Consider the following 19,945-nt stretch of genomic DNA (forward strand, 5'->3'; position numbering starts at 1 on the left):
GTATACTGCTGAAGAAAGGTGAAGCAAACAACTTGACAGTGTTTTGTGATTCAGACTGGGCAGCTTTCCCAAATACTAGAAGATCAACTACGGGATACATTATCAAACTAGGGGACTCTCTACTGTCCTGGAAGTCCAAGAAGCAACAAACAATTAGCAAAAACTCAGCAGAAATAGAATATAGGAGCATGACTGCAGCAGTTGCAAAGGTAGTTTGGATGGTTGGATTGCTAGAAGAACTGGAAAACATTATGATTAAACCAGTGCACTTACACTGTGACAGCAAAGTTGCTTTGCAAATAGCATCCAATCCCATATTTCATGAGTGAACCGAGCATATAGAAATTGATTGCCATTTTCTGAGGGAAAGGATCAAGACATGACTAATCACTACTGAATATGTGTCCACCAAACAGTAGCTAGCAGATTTGATGACCAAAGAATTAGGAGCTGCACAGCATCACCTGTTATTATCCAAGTTGGGAGTGTTAGATGTCTTCCACTCTCTAGCTTGAGGGGGAGTATTAAAGTACAAGAATGATGTTTTGAGTAGTTATGGGTCATTTAGCAATTAAAAAAGTTAGAAGGGACTAGTTGGTTAGGGTGATTACGTAACAATGCAAAGTTTGTTATAAATGCACTGTTAAGTACCTAATTGTAAGTGACTTTTCATTTTACTACATACGACTCATTTCTTCCTCTCCTATTCTTCTTTCTCTCTCCTCTCCTCAATACAGAATCTATGCCCTAGATATAAATGATAGTCGATCAATCTGCATGTTGCTCGATCTGATTAGCTGAGAATTCTACAAATTTACAGTAATGGTAACACGAGTAATTTTGTTGCATAATTAAGTACATCAACGACCATAGTTATGCATAAGGATTATAATTATCTTAGTTTAATCTGGATAATCTTACTATTCAAGTACCTAATCAACTCCAAAGTCTTGCTGCAACACAATTGTGTATACAAAACAAAAACATAGCAGTCTTTTTTATTTAGATTACAACATTGTCAAAAACCACCAATAGAAATACGTACTACCTAAAGGAACATCATCATGTTCTCTTCTTTTTTTTATGGCAATACAAACCACAATACAAATAAGTCAGAACAGGTGGCGGAGAAACAACATGGTAAACCAGAGGCAAGTTAATATTTAGGTGGTGGTGGTGGCGACTTATAATAGATGTACGAATATGGTGACCATTTTGGCTTATGGTGGTGATGATGATGATGGTGATGTTTGTATGGTGGTGGAGGCGAAACATAATTATAGTAAGGTGGAGGTGGTGGTGGTTTATGAATCAGAGGCGGCGGTGGAGGTGACTTGTATATATAAACTGGAGGTGGTGGTGACTTGTACTTATAAATAGGTGGCGGTGGTGGAGATGACTTATACATGTAAGCTAGCGATGATGGTGGTGGTGGTGACTTGTACTTGTAAACAGGAGGTGGTGGTGGTGACTTGTACATATAAACGGGTGATGGTGGCGGTGGTGACTTGTAGGTGTAAATAGGAGATGGATGTGGTGGTGACCTGTACTTGTAAACGGGTGATGGCGGTGGAGGTGATTTATAGAAATATAAAGGTGGTGGAAGTGGGCATTTATGCTTGTGATGGTGATGCGAGGATGGGTATGTGTAGTGAAAGGGAGAGGGAAGAGGAGGAGGTGACTGGTACATAAAACCATAACGTCGATGATGATGAGCCGCCAGGAAAGGAAGCTATATATGACAATGACTATAGATGTTGACAACAAGAAGAGAACAAATGAGAAGTGAAGGAGAAGGGATTGTAAGAGTGCCATTGCATTAATGAATATCAAAGTTAACGTGTTGCATCGTATTTATAGTGGTTAAATAGGGAAAATTGTCAATGTTGGTTCTGAAAAGATGTCTCCTTCTTTTGAAAGCGCATGCTTCTAAAGTTGTAATGTCATATGTTTCTGTTGCTAGGGGCGCCAAAAGAAAAAAAAAGTAAGTTTTTTCTGTGGAAGTAAGACTTACTTAAGTAAGGTGGCATTATTGTAAATAGTTAGACAAGTTAGTTAGCTAAGCTAGTAATTAGCTGAGCTTATAAATAGAGACAATTAATTTTTGTACAGTGTAACCGAAACATTTCTCTTCTTCTTGGCTAATAACAAATTTCATTTCTTCTTCTCTATTCTTCTCGTTTCCTATCAACAATCTAGGGTTGATTGCTAAATTATCATAGATTAATATGGTATCAGAGCGATTGGACCACGATTGTGAGCCAATTAATCCACAGATCCATTAGCTAGATTGCTCAACTGAGTTGCTCGATTTTATACTGAAAATCTTTGTTTCTTCGGCAATGGCGAATGCAAATCTTGATCACAACCATGCACTGTATCTACACCCTTCAGACACAACCGAAGCTCTGATTGTATCGATTCAGCTGACCGGATCCGACAATTACTCGATTTGGAGCCGTGCAATGAGAATCCAGCTTTTAGGTAAAAATAAGCTAGGGTTAATTGACGGTACATTAAAGAGAGAAGATGTAGAAGAGGATTTAGGTCTCCAATGGGATAGATTTAATGCAATTATTTTGGGATGGATTATGAGTTATGTTTCAAATGAGTTAATGACAGGAGTGGTGTATGCTAAGAATGCATGTCGAGTTTGGGAAGATTTGAAGGAGCGTTTTGATAAAGCGAATGCATCTAGAATTTATTAATTGCATAAGGAGATTGCAACATTGCACCAAGGCTCTAACAGTGTATCAACATATTTTACTAAACTCAAGGAACTTTAGGATGAGTATGAAAGTATGATTCCAGCATGTCGTGACAAAAAGTTTCTTGAACAATTACATAGGCAGAAGTTGATGCAGTTTTTTATGGGACTTAACGACAATTATGAGCAAGCGCGGAGTCAGATTCTTATGACAAATCCCACTCCTAATGTTAGTAAAGCATATGCAATGATCATTGAGAGAGAGAGAGCCAAAGAGTTGTCTCTAATGTGTCTGTGATGAATGAGGGATTAGAGGCCACAGCTTTCATGACTGCAAAATGAGGAAATTTTCAAGGAAGTTTTCAAGGGCAGAATCATAGACCAAAGAAGAACTGGAATATTCACTGTGATTTCTGCAAGATGAAGGTACATACTAAGGAGACATGTCACAAAATAGTAGGGTATCCTGCTGATTTCAAGTACAAGAAAAGGTGACCAGGAGCCAATGCTAATACTGCTTACAATATGAATATTAAAAACTATAATCCTAATGTTGCAGGGCCTAATGCAGGAAGGACTGAGACAATAGAGAAGGGACACATGAGTGAGATTCCTAGGCCACCACAGTTCACAGTTGATCAGTACAATCAAATTATGATGATGCTAAACAAAGATGTTCCACAAAACACAATGGCTAATATGGCAGGTATGATACAACCATTTATGGTTAATGTAGCTAGAAAAGAATGGATCATAGACACTGGGGAAACTAACCATATGATATCAGACTTAAGCACGTTACAAAATATTAAAAGGCTTGACTCTTGGAGCTGTAGAAAAGTGTATATGTTTAATGGTCAAGTGAATTTGGTATCACATATAGGAGATTGCATAATTTCTAAAGGACAAGTAGTGAAAAATGTGTTGTTTGTGCCTGATTTCCAGTACAATCTCATGTTAGTTTCTAAGGTAACTAGAGACCTTCATTGCTCAGTCACCTTTTTTCTGATTTTTACCTATTCTAGGACCTCTCAAGTGGGAGGATCAAGGGGATTAGTAAAGAGAAAGATGGATTGTACCTCTTCTTACTTGCAGATGAACGAGAAGAACTGAGTAGAGGATTAAATGCACAGGAGAAAGGAATTGATGTTTCTCTATGGCATAGAAGGCTGGGACATGCTTCTGGAGGAGCCATGAAGGAGATTCTTGGACTGCCTATTGAGAATTGTAGAAATGTAATAGATAAGTGTGATGTTTGTCCTTTAGCTAAGCATACCAGACTGCCTTTTCATTCTAGCAACAGTAGAAGTACTAAAACTTTTCAATTGTTACATTTGGATGTTTGGGGACCTTATAACACTTCTACTATTGATGGCAATAAGTATTTTCTAACTATAGTTGATGACTATTCTCGTGTGACCTGGGTTTTCTTATTGAAATTTAAAAGTGATGTGTTCATTGTATTAAGAGATTTCTTTAAAATGGTACACACTCAATTCAGTACTATGGTAAAGACAATAAGGTCAGATAATGAGGGTGAGTTCGTGAATGATAACTTCACTGCTCTATTAAGAGAATTGGGCATAGTACATCAAAGAACATGTGTCTATACTCCTCAACGGAATGGAATAGCTGAGAGGAAGCGTAGATACATTCTTGAGGTGGCAAGGGCTATTAGATTTCATGGGCATATCCCTGTGAGATTTTGGGGACATTGTGTTTTGGCAGTTATGTATATTATCAATAGACTATCTTCAGTTGTGATACAAGGTAAATCTCTTATGAACTGTTCCATAGGAAGAGACCAACCCTTCTTTACCTGAGAACTTTGGGGTGTTTGTGTTATGCTAGTGTCTTACCTAGACAGGATAAATTCAGTGCTGGAGCAGTTAGGGCAGTGCTAATGGGGCATTCTAATGTTACTAAAGGATACCTTTTGTACAACTTGGAGAAGAAGGAGTTCTTTATCAACAAGTATGTCACTTTCAAAGAAGGAGTGATTCCTTTCAAGGATATTGAAGGACTTGTTTCACCAACCTCCTGTCAGGAGGGTGTTTCACCAACCTCATGCCAGGAAGGTGTTTATCCTAACCACCCTTCTCATTTTGCAGATGTTGATTCTAACATTCCTCTCTCTATAGAAGATGCATTGCAGCCCCCAGTTTTTGTAGAGGATGATCTACAAGGAACAGATATGCAGCCTCATACTATGCCTACTGATGCTAGTCTTCCTAGTGCCTCACCTGTTGATCATTAAGAGCAACATGATGCTTTACCTAGTTCCTCTCATGCTGGTGCAAAATCTAATGCTGCTCAAGATAGCATTACACCTCCTGTACATACAAATAAGGATGAGATTTTTGAAGAACCTGAACTCTACTCATCAGATACTTCAACACCTTTGAGGAGATCTGGGCAAGTGACTAAACAACCATTGTGGTTGACAGACTATGTAGTACCTTTTCCAGCCAAGAAGTCTCATTTTATGGCTAATTATCTTTCATATGATCAGCTATCTTCCTCTCACAAAGCTTATTTAGGGGTCTTCTCAGCAATATCTGAACCTACATCCTTTTATGAAGCATGTAATGATGTTAGGTGGATAGAAGCAATGCATGCGAAAATAGCAGCACTATAAGCTAATAAAACTTGGGAGCTGGTGTGTTTGCCTCCAGGGAAGGTTCCCATTGGGTATAGATGGGTATACAAGGTCAAGCTTAAAGCTAATGGAGAAATAGAAAGGTTTAAAGCTAGACTAGTGGCCAAAGGCTATAGTCAAAAGGAAGGCCTTGGCTATAATGAAACACTTTTAGGACAGTCCTTTCATTAGCACCTATGCAGAATTGGCGTATCCAACAGATGGATGTTTACAATGCTTTTTTTGCAGGGAGACCTAGATGATGAGGTTTATATGGAGTTGCCATAACGATTTTCAAGTCAGGGGGATACAGTTGGTAGATCTAAGTTAGTTTGCAGACTTGTTAAATCCCTGTATGGCTTAAAGCAGGCTAGCAGACAATGGAATTTAAAATTGATTGAAGCCTTATTACAGTCAGGATTCAAGCAAAGTAGTCTTGACCATTCCTTGTTCATTAAACAGAATCAAAGTGATATAGTGGTGATTCTTGTCTATGTCGATGATATACTAATTGCTGGAAATAATCAGCAGATGATATATGCAACAAAAGATTCTTTACACAAGGCCTTCAGGATTAAAGACTTAGGAGAGCTAAAGTTTTTTCTTAAAATGGAATTCAACAGGTCAAGCAGATGTATTCTGGTGAATCAGAGAAAATATGCCTTGGAGATTATATCTGAGTTGGGGATAGGAGATGCTAAACCAGCTTGGACACCTCTTGAGGTGAATGTGAAGCTGACTGTACCAGAGTATGACAAGCTGATAGGGAATGAAGATGATAATGCACTTGAAGATAAGGGACAATATCAAAGATTAATAGGAAAGTTGTTGTATTTGACTCTAACAAGACCCGACATAGCATACACAGTTCAAGCACTTAGCCAATTCCTTCAACAACCCAAAAAATCTCATTGGGATGCAGCTATGAGGGTTGCTAGATACATAAAGAGGGAACCAGGACTGGGAATGTTGTTCAGCATTGAGAAGTTAGACAAAATCTATGTGTTTTGTGATGCAGACTAGGCATCGTGTCCTAACACAAGAAGATCAGTATCTGGTTTCTTGGTCAAGTATGGTAAATCATTGGTCTCATGAAAATCCAAGAAGCAAGGCACAATATCAAAAAGTTCAGCAGAAGCTGAATATAGGAGCATGGCCAGTGTTGTCTCTGAAGCTGTTTGGCTGGTTGGATTATTAAAGGAATTAGGAGCAGCTGTAGTATTGCCAGTTAATTTGTATTGTGACAACAAAACAGCATTACAAATAACTGTCAATCCAGTATATCATGAAAGGACTAAACATATTGAAATAGATTGCCTTTTTATAAAGGAGAAGATTCAAATGGGATTGGTTAGAACTATACCTGTTAATCGTGTTGGGCTGGCCCGTTTACAACCCGATTCAGCCCGGGTCAGCCCGGTACTGTAGCGTTTGGGGGCGAGGCGGACTGGGACGGGTTGGGCGGGGAGCAGGTTTTAGACGAAAAGTTTTTGGATACCGGTGCACCGGAACCCGCTTAGCCCGGTAACCTGTTAACGGATTTGTAACGGGCCATAACCCGATCCAGCCCGGTTTCCGTTACAATTTTTTAAAAAAAAATTTCTGGACCGTTGCCAACGGTCAAATTCAAAAATGACCGTTGGCCAACGACCTTTTTTTGCAGAAATGGCCATTTCGGCCTACCCCCTTAAGAAAATAGCTTCCCCACCCCTAATATTTGATAAATTACAATTTTAACCTTTTAAAAACTATAAATAGCCCCCCTTCTTCTTCATTTTTCCTCACAATTCACTCTCTTACTACTCTAATTCTCTCTCAATTCTCTCTTGATAATGTTGATTATTGTTCTTAAATTCTCAATTACTTACTATTTCAAGTTTCATCAAATATTTAGTTTAGCCATTATAAAATTATTATTATCAAATATTAAGTATTCGAGTGAAGTATGGTATCAAGTATCAACTATCAAGTATCGATCTATCAATTGAATTTTGATTTTTGATATCAAATTTAGTGCGGCATCCGGAATCCCGGTACACTCGTTCCATCTCTTTCTCTTCTTTGGTGTACACGTATTTTATTATTTAGAATTATTAATTTAATTTACATAATGGATATATTTAGAACAGCCAAAAAAGCATGCACTAGTAGAGGTGGTAGTAAGAAAACTTTCAAAAGATCAAGAGGTGGTGCTGGTTCTTCTAGTAGCTTTACACATATTTTTGAAAGTTCATCTGAAAATTTAAATTAGATTATGAGCGATTTCAAAATAACTATGATATAGATGATGATGTAGATGATAATTTAGATGATATTCAATCACCTGATAATCTTGAAACACCACCAGCTACACCTGATAATGCTAGTCAAACTCAAAATATTAGGGGTGGAGGTCGTGGTAATACAAGTAGGCCTCCCCTCCCTATTAAGAAGAATCAAAGATTAAGAAGTAAGTGTTGGAATTTTTTTTGACAGACTAGAAGAAGATAAAAATTATGTAAGATGTAGAATTTGTAAGGATGCTTATAAACATGAGACCGGTAAGGGAGGGGGAATGGGTCAACTTCGTAGGCACATGGTAGAGCACCACCCTCTTGATTGGGGAGTAGATGAGGAAGATGGGCAACAAAAACTTAATCCGGGTACTAGGGGGTTAATGGGTAAATACGATATTAAGAAAGATCGGGAAGAATTAGCTAAAATGATTGTTTTAGGTTGTTTACCTTTTAGTTTTGCTACTTTACCATATCTTGTTACTTATATTCAAAGAATTTATAACCCTTTGTTTAAAGGTATTCCTAGAAGTACTTATAGAGCTGATATCTTTAGGCTTTTTTGACAATATCAGACATATATACGTTATTTGTTCGCCAGTCTTTCTTGTAGAGTTTCTCTTACTTCAGATATTGGCCGTGCTGTAAATGAAAATGATTATTTGACTGTTACATGTCATTGTATAGATGATAATTTTTGTATGCAAAAACGTATTATTGCTTTTAAATATGATAAAGATCAAAGTCATACTGGTGCATTTATAAGTAATACTATCCATGAAGTTGCTATATTTTATAATCTTGCAGAAAATATTTTGTGTATGTCATTTGATAATGCTTCTAACAACAATATTGCTATTACAATATTAAAATTGCATCTACACCCACCACTTTCTGAAATATTTCATATTAGATGTGCATGTCATATTTATAACTTGATTGTGAAGAGTGGCCTTGAATTATTTAGAGATGATATCACTTTAGTTAGAAGAGCTGTTGGTGTAATTCAAGAAAATAATAGAAGTGCTAGATTAAATACATTTAAGGAAAAACGTGTACTCTATGGACTAAAACCAAAACTCATGCCTGAAGAAATAGTTACTAGGTGGAATTATACTTATTTATTCTTAAAATATTATTATAAATATAGAATGCCTATAACTGAAATTGCTAATTCTCATTGTACCAATCCTAGCCATTTGTTAACATCTAGAACTTAGGATGTCATTGAAGATGTTGTAAAATTTTTACAAAAATTTTATGTGGCTACACTTGAGTTTTCTGAAGCTTATTATCCTACTATTGCAAATGGTTTAGTTCATATTGTTGAAATTTCTCTTTTACTACATAATTTGAAGAAGAAAGAAGGATATACTTCTGTTGTTGAGTCTATACTAGATAAGTTTAAAAAATATTTTTACCCAATTCCCCCTATTTACCTAATTGGTGCTATTTTAAACCCTTCTATCAAAATGGCCACTTGTCGCCAATTAATCATTGCTTTATATTCTTATATGGATATTGGACCAACTGAAACTCCTGATATTGACACTTGTATTTCTGATCTACACAAACATTTACAAACTTTATATAATTATTATGCTAACATTGTTGATGCTTCTTCTGCTGTAGATGCAAATATTCTTTCAAGTTCAGTTTCAACATCTGGAACCGGTGCTTTGGATGATAATGATGGTGTTGAAGATTATTTGATTTGGTCTACACTAGGAGAGCATCAACAAACCAGTAGCAGGAATATTAATGAACTCCAATTCTACTTGCAAAAGTCAGCAGAGCCTCGCACAAAGGAATTTCTACCGCTGGGTTGGTGGAGGAGTAACTCAAATCAATTTTCTGTTCTTTCGGCCATGGCTCGAGACGTGCTAAATGTGCCGACTTCAACAGTCGCATCAGAGATCGCATTTAGTCAAGCAAGGCAGCCACTAGGAGATACCTGTCATTCATTGGCCAGCAACGCTTTGAAAATTCTAGTGTGCTTCAGAGATTGGATAAGATCAGAAAGGCGAAATCAAGGGCGTGACGAGGTAAATGAAGCGGAAGACCAAAAAATTAGAGATATAATAGTTTATGATTCCGATTCAACCAATGCCGGAAACCAAGAACCTCACGTTGACATGGATAAACTTACAAAAATGATGCAAAGCATGTGATGTACTATTTTTTATTTTTTATAATTGTTGTAAACTTTTAATTTGCAAGTTCAAAAGTAAAAAAATCAAAAAAGAACTTGCAAATTAATTTGAAGTATTATATATTATTCAATAAAAATATCAAATGAAAGCCTTCGGAGCTTGATCCTTACATATTACATATTTTGTAGCCACTTACTTTCAAATTTCAATTTTAAAATTTTAAAATTCAAATTTTAAATTTAAAACTTTAAACTTCAAAGTTTAATTCTAAGCCTTAAAAGTTTGCAAACACTTAAATAACAATAACATTGAATAAGAAAAACAAAATTTACTTTTAAAAAAAATATATAGCCCGGCCCGGTCCGGACCCGTTAAGCCCGAACCCGGACGGGCCCAAAAAAATCCGAAAATGTACAACCCGCTAATTAAGCCCGCTAACCAGCCCGAAATGTTAAACGGACGGGCTGATTTTTTTTGTGTACAACTCGTCCCAGCCCGCCCGTTAAACGCCCATAGTTAAAACACAACATGTTGCCTCAAAAGATCAATTAGCAGACATATTGACAAAAGGATTTAACAGAATACAACATGAGTCATTGACTGGCAAGCTGTAGTACTTAATGTATTTGTACCTGCCAGCTTGAGGGGAGTGTGGAAGTACGAGTTACTTAAATAAGGTGGCATTATTGTAAATAGTTAGATAGGCTAGTTAGCTAAGCTGGTAATTAGCTGAGCTTACAAATAGAGGCAATTATTTTTTGTACAGTGAAACCGGAACATTTCTCTTCTTGGCTAATAACAAATTTCATTTCTTCTTCTCTATTCTTCTAGTTTCCTATCAACAATCTAGGGTTGATTGCTAAATCACCATAGATTAATATTTTCTTGAGTGTATCTCAAATTGTTCAAAAATTTAACATGTCTATTTCTGTCGGTTAAACGTTTAACCTCAAATGAGTTGAATCAATTTTCCAAGTTTTTTTTAATGGATTCGCAATTACATTAAAGTTCCCCCTACTAGCTACAGGAAGTTAATGCAAATTGATAGGTCCTTTGATCATCGAGTACACTATCGATTTTCACACTTATCCCGGTTGGTCTCGTCTATGGATTTTCTTTCCCTGTCCTATTGTCGAGACGGATGTGGCCATACCCAGAGGACTATCGCATCAGCAAGACGACTTTCTAGTCAGATCCTTCCTGCGCTTCGGATATGAAGAATTTACAAGATTGAAGATAAGACAGAACAATTGATTAAGTGAAGTTATTGGCTGGACGGAACTCTGTTTCATCTCTTATTTGTTCGATCGCCAAACCATCATCTTAAATACTACTTAGTATATGACTAACTAGATAAAAGAATGAAAGTTAGCTACCAGTATATAAAGGGGAAACTACGCATGGATGTTACTGCTGAAAAGAAAAAGGCTGCAAAAAGGAAATATTCTTCTGCTATTCATCCTTTTGCAAGCACTCTTAGGTACTTGTGCTCTTAAAAGGCACTCAGACACTAACACTCATATATGCTGCTTTCAATATCATAATAGACAAACTTTCAATTCAAGACTTGTTAAATTGACCTGCTATATATACTATTCTAATGTGTATTCTCATCTGTTTGTTTTGCAGCAAATTCTAAGCAATTGTTTTATGGGGGGGTCTATTTTTTGTGCACAAGAATGTTTCCCTATTGCTTCTGCAATTTAATTTGTAAAAGTACATCGTTAAAACTAGAAATAACTTTGAGAATATATCCTTACATCTTATTACAAATCCTCTTCTTCATCAAACTGCTATTACTAACAAAGCAAGTTCAAGTTGATTATTACCATTTGTCCACAAAATATTTGAACAGACATTATTATACGTGGTCCGACTTGAACTGGCGATAGTATCAATTTGGGGGCATAAGAGTGTAATCATGTGGTGCTTTGAGTTGTCTGATTAGGCCAGAGATGCATGATATGCCTAATGCTTTCACTTCTTTCCATTAGTCGACAAAATTTTGATAGATAGGGCATTATTTCTATACATGGCGTTGACCTGCTAACTGAGATAAGTTTAAATGGAGTGACATGTACAGTGAAGATTCATATAGCGGATCTCAACTTGCTTGGAATTGAGTCTTAGTTGGTGTTGTTGTATGATGTTGAACTACTGATGGTATCAATTTGGAGGCATAAGAACTGCAGCACCAAACGACCGTGTGGTATTTTGAGTTGTTTGATTAGGCCAAGACATGATATGCAGTCTAATACTATCACTTCTTTCCATTGCTAAATTGAGAGTTTCCTTAATATCACTATGATCACAGCAGTATATTAGACCTTCTGGGCTAACAGTTGAAGGCAAAAGACTTTTTCCTTCTAGCCTTGAAATCACAAGAAGTTGCTCGCTTTTGTTTGCTTGCTCAAATAAACGCACTAAACTGGCTCGTTCTGCAGCTGTCCCCTTTGTTACTGAGTATATACTGACAAATCCCTAAAAGGAAATTTCAAAAAAAGAACATGTTAGGTAATTTAACTTAAAACATTTCGTAGTAACATTATTTACTTTGCTATTTTCAGAAATGAAAAGGCGATGACGGTTACTTCATCTGTTCGTTTAATGTCTATTCCGAATCTGGTTTCTCCTGGAACAGGTGTTAGTTCAAGTGGAATCTCTTCAATTCCTGGTAGATACCATAGCCTTACTCCTTGCGCGGATTGGTTACCAATGTTATTTCTCCTCTCCTATACATAAAAAGCATGAAGAGGAAAAAAAATTAGTTCATAATGAAACTTTTAGTTAGAGTATAATCAATTGAGTTTACACTGACAGGTACTGGTTAGTAACCTGAATAAGGCACGTTACCTGCTACAACAGGTTAACAGTGTAAAAATTCTTTATATTGTCAGTGTATATGTAAGTCAAACCTTATTATCAGAAAAGTTAGAGAGTAATACCAAATTGCTTATTTGCTCAGTTTGAATGTTAACGAATACAAGGGGGATTCCTGAAGATACCGCTGCTGAAAACCAGGCCATGGTTCGAACTATTGTGGCTTCTACTCTATACTCTCTTGTTAAAGGCATGAAAAGTATGGAGCTAACAACTGTGGAACGAGAATCGGGTAGATAGGTTCCCACCTTCATCTTCCAGTCATATTGTAATCCCATTTGGTTATATCCCCGTGAGCCCGAATTTACCATTCTTCTGCTCATTTCTGCACCATCCAAAAAAAAAGAAAAAACTGTTCTTGAACATTTTATGTACAATGTTCCTGGCAAAGAGTTATATACATTGACAGTGTAAAAATTAGCGGAAAACAAACAAACAAAAAATTGTACCCTGGAGTTCAGTGCAACGTCCCAAAGTTAATTCTGCTATAACAGCAAGATGTCTGTCATCAGATGCTGCTCTAACCACAAACCTTTTTTGCAGATTGGAACGTCGTTCAACTAAGACATATCCCCTGAGTTTAAGTCTACTCTCTCCCCTTCTAACTTTCAACCAAATGAAATGTCCAACAATTTTACCAAGAAATAAAACTAACTCTGACCATGCCTTGGCCTGAACAAATGAATCATCATCAGCAGCTAATTCACCAATGCCTTCTATTATGTCCCCTGGGAGTGGCATTGTCACATCCCATCCATCTGGATCTTTTTGCCTCACTTTCTTTACACCAACTACTTTCTCAGAATTCGCCATCTTCTTTTTCTTTTTCTTTTTCTTGAAGACGGAACAGTAGTATTTCTTGATTAGCCGCAATAGCATCATATATATCCAACACTGATCATACCTCTTGTCAAAAGAAGTTAATGAACTCGAACACGGACATCTCTAGGTGGAGTGGAATTTCTAGTTGTGAACGTTGAAAACGTACTATGGTTTTCAATTGACTGCTTAGAGAAATATCCTCCATTTTGATGTTTACGAAGGGTCACTTAGCGAACAGGCCGGCTCTACTTATTCTTGTGAGCAAAGACTCAACCAAGTGATAGTACAAAACAACACTCAAGACAAGAATGAAATTATTCCAGAACATGGCATTATTCTCTATATTGAATGAGAATACAACAAGCAAAACTTTTGTCCTTTAACTAGCTAGGGAGTTGGTATGAGTACAAACAAAAATCATGCATAGAACAACCAATGAAATGTAGTCTAAGAAAATAATTGATCACTTGTCTGCCTATATTTTAAGACTATTGGAAACGCGGAGAAAATAAACTGCACCCATTTCCCCTGATACATGACAAACTTTAACATTGAAAATAATCTGGGAAGGAAGAAATATGAAACTCTATGTACTGTATATACACAATTGAGCTCATTTTGTACATTTAAATCCGCCTCAAGTATAAATACGGTATAGATTTAATGAATAGCTAATCTTCTAAGCAAAATCGGTAGAACATAACTAATACAGTAACTCATAAGAGATAACCTATTGCGATTTTACTTAAACATAATTAGTGAAATCAGCTAACAAATGCTTCAAAATTTTTGGCAAGTTCCTCTTCCAACTTTGCTATTTCTGCCTTTGCGCTCGCCCTTTCTTCAACATCACTAGAGCTTAAACTCTTTTCTCTCTTTGATATTTTCCTCTTAATGCTTTTTATCTGCAATCATTTCCAAGTCAATATGAAAATTTAGTGAACTCAGATTATCATAGCACTACAAAAATGAGGCGTGGTGGCGAAAGGTTAAAAGAAAGAGACCTTTCGATAGGGCCATCTTAACAAGCCATCCCTTCGACAAACTTTTTTCATGACAGTAGGACATATGTTCAGTTTCTTAGCTGCTATCTCAATGGGAAGATGGAGATATCCTGCAAAGTCTTTCAATCTCAACTTTCCAGTTCTTTCCCTCTGCTCTATTAAAGAAAAAAGTGATCAGAATGCAAAATACTACAATGCATAAGAGGACAAAATCTCTACATAAATACTATAGTAACAATCAAGTCCTGTTTAAGATGCATATTAATAAGCTCTCCATATGTAACATAGTACAAACCTGTGCAGAAAGGGGAATCTTTTCATGTCTCATGTCATTGCAATTTGCCTCGCTTTCGTTTTTCATCTCTTGCTGGTTCATTTGACAATCACCTGTTGATAAACATTTATCATTTAAAACACATTCAAATAGGGCCCCATTGACAGTGTTAACTTAAGCTAATAAAAAAGTATAGTAATTTATTTTATGCTTTTTCAGATTAAAGAAGTGATAGAAGAAGTTACTAACGCGAAATTGTTGGAGATAACTGAAGTAGACTATCGATGTCAAGAATGTCACCATCATCAGATCCAACACCTAATGCTTCATAGAAATCGCAGAGTGGATCTTGTAGCAAAATGTAACCTTCAAGCTTACAAGCCTCAAAATATTGAACTAAAAATTGCTTCACACTGCTTGTACTATCCTTGCTAAAACTGTTTGAGCAGAACATAGAAAAAAGTACATTATATTCGAGTAAATCACAATGTAACTAGAGCAGAAGAGGGCAAAAAAGAACTAACTCCGTACTCAAAAATTTGGGGCGACTCATGGCTTTGAGAAGAAAAATCCGAAGTGTATTTCTCAAGAACTGCATGACTGATCCTTCCCAGTGTTCCATAAATATTAAGCTTAGATATTTGCAAGCCTGTGAAAAAACCAAACTAGTAAAAAAAAACCAAAAAATTACATTGCTTTACTTATGTAAAACAATGAATTGTATAGACACTCACCATTAGAATGCGTTATTTCTCTTAGGATTTGGCAATTATTAGTACACATAGATGTAGATGATGACACTGGCCAAACTGAGACATGACTTTTATTTTCAAACACCCCATCTTGAACTCCTGCCTCAGTATTAGTACTATTTTCAACCAAATAATCGTTACATTCATATGGAATGTCTAGCAAAATTGGATCATCGAATGGATCATAAACGCCAAAATCATTATCAGACTTCAAAATTGTTGGATCAAATGTAAAGGGTTCTTGATTCCATGCCGATTTTGGAAGTCCAATGGTTGGATTTTCATCAAAAAGTGAAATTTGGCCAATAGAACAAGAATCATCAAAAGGATCATGGTACGGCACAATGGCCGTTGGATAGTCCATCTTTCTTTTGCGACGACGCTTGGCCTAGACCAAGCGGCGCCACAGCGGAAACCTTTAGGAAATGTCTCAAGAGAGAGAGAGGGGAAAATATAGTTGAAGAAAACAGAAATCGAATGGAGTTTTGAGGATGAATAGTAGAAGGGGCGGGAGTGAAGAGGGAAGTTAAAGAACCGTTGCTTACTTCATTTTGAATTTCTACTGTCGGGAAATTAAGGGGTAATCAGATGTGACGCGGTGCACCATGAGGATCACCAATACTTGTTTGAGGAACGACGACGTAATTAGCCTTTTGATTTCTCTTTTTCTTTTTTTCAAAATTTCTCTTTTTAGTTTTTGAATTTCTGAATTTTGAAACTATATAAGTTGCTTTCGCATTTGTAATCAAAAACATAAATTTGAAGCTAAAGAGTATGCATGTTAAAAAAATGAAATTACTAAACCTAAACTTAAAGAAACAAAAAAACATTCAATAAAAACAGTGAAAAGCCAAAAACAAAACAAGTAGCCAGCCACCTATCCCAAATATATCTTATGCTGAAACTTTAATAGTATATGACAAGTTGAAAGATTATTATGTTGTATAACTTTGGCACCTATAATTATATAAGTAAAATTTTCTCTATTTATACTATATTAAAAGTACGAAGGCTCTTAGCGAAATGTCGTTCGCCTTTTTTAACCTTTGAAAATAGAGCTCACATTGAATAAAATAGTCATTTTATTAATTTTTTAATATTTAGAATTTTGAAATCAACTAAAGCTTTATTTATTATAGTAGGAAATCTCAATATTTAGGACATTTAAATCAACTAGATTTTTTCTTTTATAATTCAAAATCCTAATATTTAGGAATCAAATATAAGAACTATTTTTTACGTTAAAATACATTTTATGAATTCAAATTTCAAAGTTTAAATATCTCACCACTAAGCATTAGATTTGGGTTCAAGGCATACTACTTTTTAATTTAAAGTATTGATTCATCTATTTATTTTTTTTGTCCAATACTATTAATTATTCTAAAAGTAAAGCTAGACGAGGAATTAGAGTTAAAATAAGCAAGCATATGACTAATATAAGGGAATAAATTTCTATTTTCGCTGTCTCAAATTATTTATCGTAATTTTTAAAAATAGATAATTCAAATTATTTGTATTTTAGAAGTTTAAGATAAAATTAATTAATTTTTTTTTATTTTATCCTTAGTAGTAATTGTTCTTGAAGATGGAGATGGCACATAAATAAAGTAAATGTTCAATGAAGAAAGATTATATTAAAGACATAAATAAAGGTAAAATAGTCAAATTTCTTCTAACTAATTTTTTTTTAAGGGCATATTAAATAGAAATACAACAAATAACTTGAGACAGGTGAAATATTTATATCAAGAGCCTTTAAATAGGTAGAAAGATGGTGAATTTGTTATTATTATGAAATATTTATTTTAACAACAAGAACGTAACTCCAACCAAACAAATAATTAGTCAATGACAGAAATCTCATCAATTGATAAATGATGATAAACGAATACAATTACAGATTTATTAGTACAGAAGTTGAACTAATCTACAATGTCATTCGTCTTTTTTACCCTTTAAAAATAAATTTTGCAATGGACAAATTTGTAATTTAAGTAACTTTCCCAATATTTAGGACTTTAAAATCAAGTAATTTTTTTTATTATTGCCTAATATTTAGGAGTTCGAGATCAATTAAATAATGATAAAATATATTAAGTAAAAATAAGAGAATTTAAAAAGTAAAAAGTAAGTTTCTTTTCAATGAAGGACAAAAAATATTATATATTCGTGTAAATGTTTGTGTCTATATCGTACAAGGAAAATTTTATCGTGCAAGATCAATTTTGATCCTTTATTTTCCTTTCCATACAAAAATATTTTCTTGGTTGTTTAAATTATATTTTATTAAATTGTTTCACACTTATAATTATTTCATGTGTTAATTTTCCTAATATTTACCTATTTAGGATTTTCAAATCAATTTTATTTATCAAATATGTATTATTTGAACCATGGTAGAAGTCTTAATATGTAAAATTTAAAATAAATTAAAAATTCAATCATCTTTTACAAATTATTTTCTTAAGCAAATATTAAATTTATTTTGATATAAATTTCTATTTTTTTAATAATTTCTTCTTCTTACATATAAATATATTTATTAATTGACGCGGCACACACGTGCAACGCACGTACACTAAAAGTATATATATATATATATATATATATATATATATATATAGAGAGAGAGAGAGAGTAATATCACTTATAGTTATCAATATTATGTTTTAATATATATTTCAAGTCATACCAAATTATACTCCCTTCAACTTGAAAAAAATGTTGAGTATGATCCATTCATCTCATTTTAGGGGAGAAAGAACATTCATTTCTTATTTTTTTTCTTAAACTAAAACATACATATTCAAGCAACTACATTAAAAGCTACTACCTCTTGAATCATAATCTTTAATATTTAAACGTAATAATTAAAGAAGTATCTTTTAGCTCTTCAAATAATAATAACAGTGCTAACCTTTTTGTGATCACATGAGTATATATCAAAATAAAAATTCGTGTCGTGGGGGGGGGGGGGAGGGGGTATATCCCCTTAATTTTAGTTTAAAAAATCAAGTGCAAGAGTCCATACTCGACACAAGTGTTCGAGTCATGCCACATAGCAGACGCAATTGGTAAGAATCACAAACATGGGGACCAATTTGGTAATTTATTCGGTGAAATTAATACTCTGTTTGGATCATTGTTACCCGTCATTTGTATAATGTATCGTATTGTATTGTATCGTTTTAATGATATAACATTTGAATAGATTGTATCGTTTGCTATCGTTAAATAACATTTTTACTGTTTGGTTGACAGTATCATATTGTACCGTAGTTGATAAGTTTATTAAAATATTCACACTTGATTTTAAATATGAAAAAATATTCCCTAGATTAAACATTACTCGGTCAAAATAGCTAACTCATGAAAAGATAGGCTTTGAGAAAAGTTCTTCCACTTTGTAAACTATGAACAAGATGAAGAGCAAAATAGTCTAACATCATGTACTTAATAGGGATTACTTACTAGGAGTACTAAAACAATAAATCTGCCAATATAGTTGTTTTTGTTATAAGAAAAATTAAATTTTTTCTTCATGATCTTCTCAAATGCTTAATGACATATTTAATGACATATTTTTATGCTTTATGAATATTCAATGACATATTTTTCTTCACTTTCCATGCCTATATAAAGGCCTTATAATAGATAGAAAAATACACACAATTGAAGAAGAAAATTTCTTTCTTCTCTCTATCTCCATTTCTTGTTCATGTTTTACTAAATTGCTTTTATTTTATAACATGTCTTGTTCATGTTTTACTAAGTTGCTTTTATTTTATAACACGTTATCAGCATGAATTGCTCATTTTATGATCTTCTACGTCAAGACTATATAAATTATAAGCAGACAATGAGATCAAGTACAATGAAAATGTCTTGGATGATAATACAAAGATAAGTTTTACATCCATCTAAACTCATTCATACTTTCATATCTTTGCATTAACTTTATGTGCAGTGTTTAGTAAAAATATTTTTTTCAATTGTATCAAGTGAAATAAAGAACTGGAAAGGTATGTCTTTATTTGCTACATCTCTTATATGACAAATATAATATTCCAACATATATATATGTTCTAACCTTTTACATACTATGATAGATAATTATTAAGGTAATTTAGTAATAATATTTTTACCATCACATGATGTATTTCATTGAAAGCAAAATTATCAAATATATAGGCGATTTTACAGTACCCTGCAAATTTGGCATTCGAATATACAATCAATATAAACTCATTATAGTTATAATTTATAATAGTCACAGTTATGCATTAAGCCTTAAATATTTTTGCTGGAATCATAAGGCTCATTCCTCCATATTAGATTTTTTAGGTGAAGTTTTTATAGTCTTTGAAATATAAGTGGTTATAGGTTATCTGCACCTTTCCCCTAATTAATTTATTAAAATGTAAAAGTGATTGTATTAT

The 19,945-nt window shown here is 34.3% G+C and overlaps 3 protein-coding genes and 2 long non-coding RNA genes across 5 annotated transcripts; 2 read left to right on the forward strand and 3 right to left on the reverse strand.

Moving 5' to 3' along the window:
• Window positions 1-1,156: 1,156 nt before the first annotated feature.
• LOC104102819 (extensin-like) lies at window positions 1,157-1,690 on the reverse strand. Its single transcript, XM_009610654.4, has one exon. The coding sequence runs from the start codon at window positions 1,688-1,690 to the stop codon at window positions 1,157-1,159; it is 534 nt and encodes a 177-aa protein (XP_009608949.1).
• A 439-nt stretch (window positions 1,691-2,129) lies between these two features.
• Window positions 2,130-4,104, forward strand: LOC138896697 (uncharacterized). The gene is made up of 2 exons (XR_011410091.1): window positions 2,130-3,413; window positions 3,733-4,104. It is a non-coding gene; the product is annotated as an uncharacterized lncRNA (long non-coding RNA).
• Window positions 4,105-10,544: 6,440 nt separating this feature from the next.
• Window positions 10,545-11,492, forward strand: LOC104102814 (uncharacterized). The gene is made up of 2 exons (XR_687771.3): window positions 10,545-11,251; window positions 11,401-11,492. It is a non-coding gene; the product is annotated as an uncharacterized lncRNA (long non-coding RNA).
• A 242-nt stretch (window positions 11,493-11,734) lies between these two features.
• On the reverse strand, window positions 11,735-13,676 carry LOC104102815 (uncharacterized). Its single transcript, XM_033657859.2, has 4 exons — window positions 13,101-13,676; window positions 12,717-12,976; window positions 12,363-12,503; window positions 11,735-12,252 (listed from the first exon to the last, which is right to left on the reverse strand). The coding sequence occupies exons 1-4, from the start codon at window positions 13,531-13,533 to the stop codon at window positions 11,938-11,940; spliced, it is 1,149 nt and encodes a 382-aa protein (XP_033513750.1). The 5' UTR covers window positions 13,534-13,676; the 3' UTR covers window positions 11,735-11,937.
• A 323-nt stretch (window positions 13,677-13,999) lies between these two features.
• Window positions 14,000-15,932, reverse strand: LOC104102813 (uncharacterized). The gene is made up of 6 exons (XM_009610647.4): window positions 15,486-15,932; window positions 15,283-15,400; window positions 15,001-15,188; window positions 14,773-14,864; window positions 14,478-14,627; window positions 14,000-14,378 (listed from the first exon to the last, which is right to left on the reverse strand). The coding sequence occupies exons 1-6, from the start codon at window positions 15,865-15,867 to the stop codon at window positions 14,238-14,240; spliced, it is 1,071 nt and encodes a 356-aa protein (XP_009608942.1). The 5' UTR covers window positions 15,868-15,932; the 3' UTR covers window positions 14,000-14,237.
• Window positions 15,933-19,945: the final 4,013 nt, after the last annotated feature.

This window comes from Nicotiana tomentosiformis, chromosome 8, assembly GCF_000390325.3.
Source record: "Nicotiana tomentosiformis chromosome 8, ASM39032v3, whole genome shotgun sequence".
Classification (NCBI taxonomy): domain Eukaryota; kingdom Viridiplantae; phylum Streptophyta; class Magnoliopsida; order Solanales; family Solanaceae; genus Nicotiana; species Nicotiana tomentosiformis.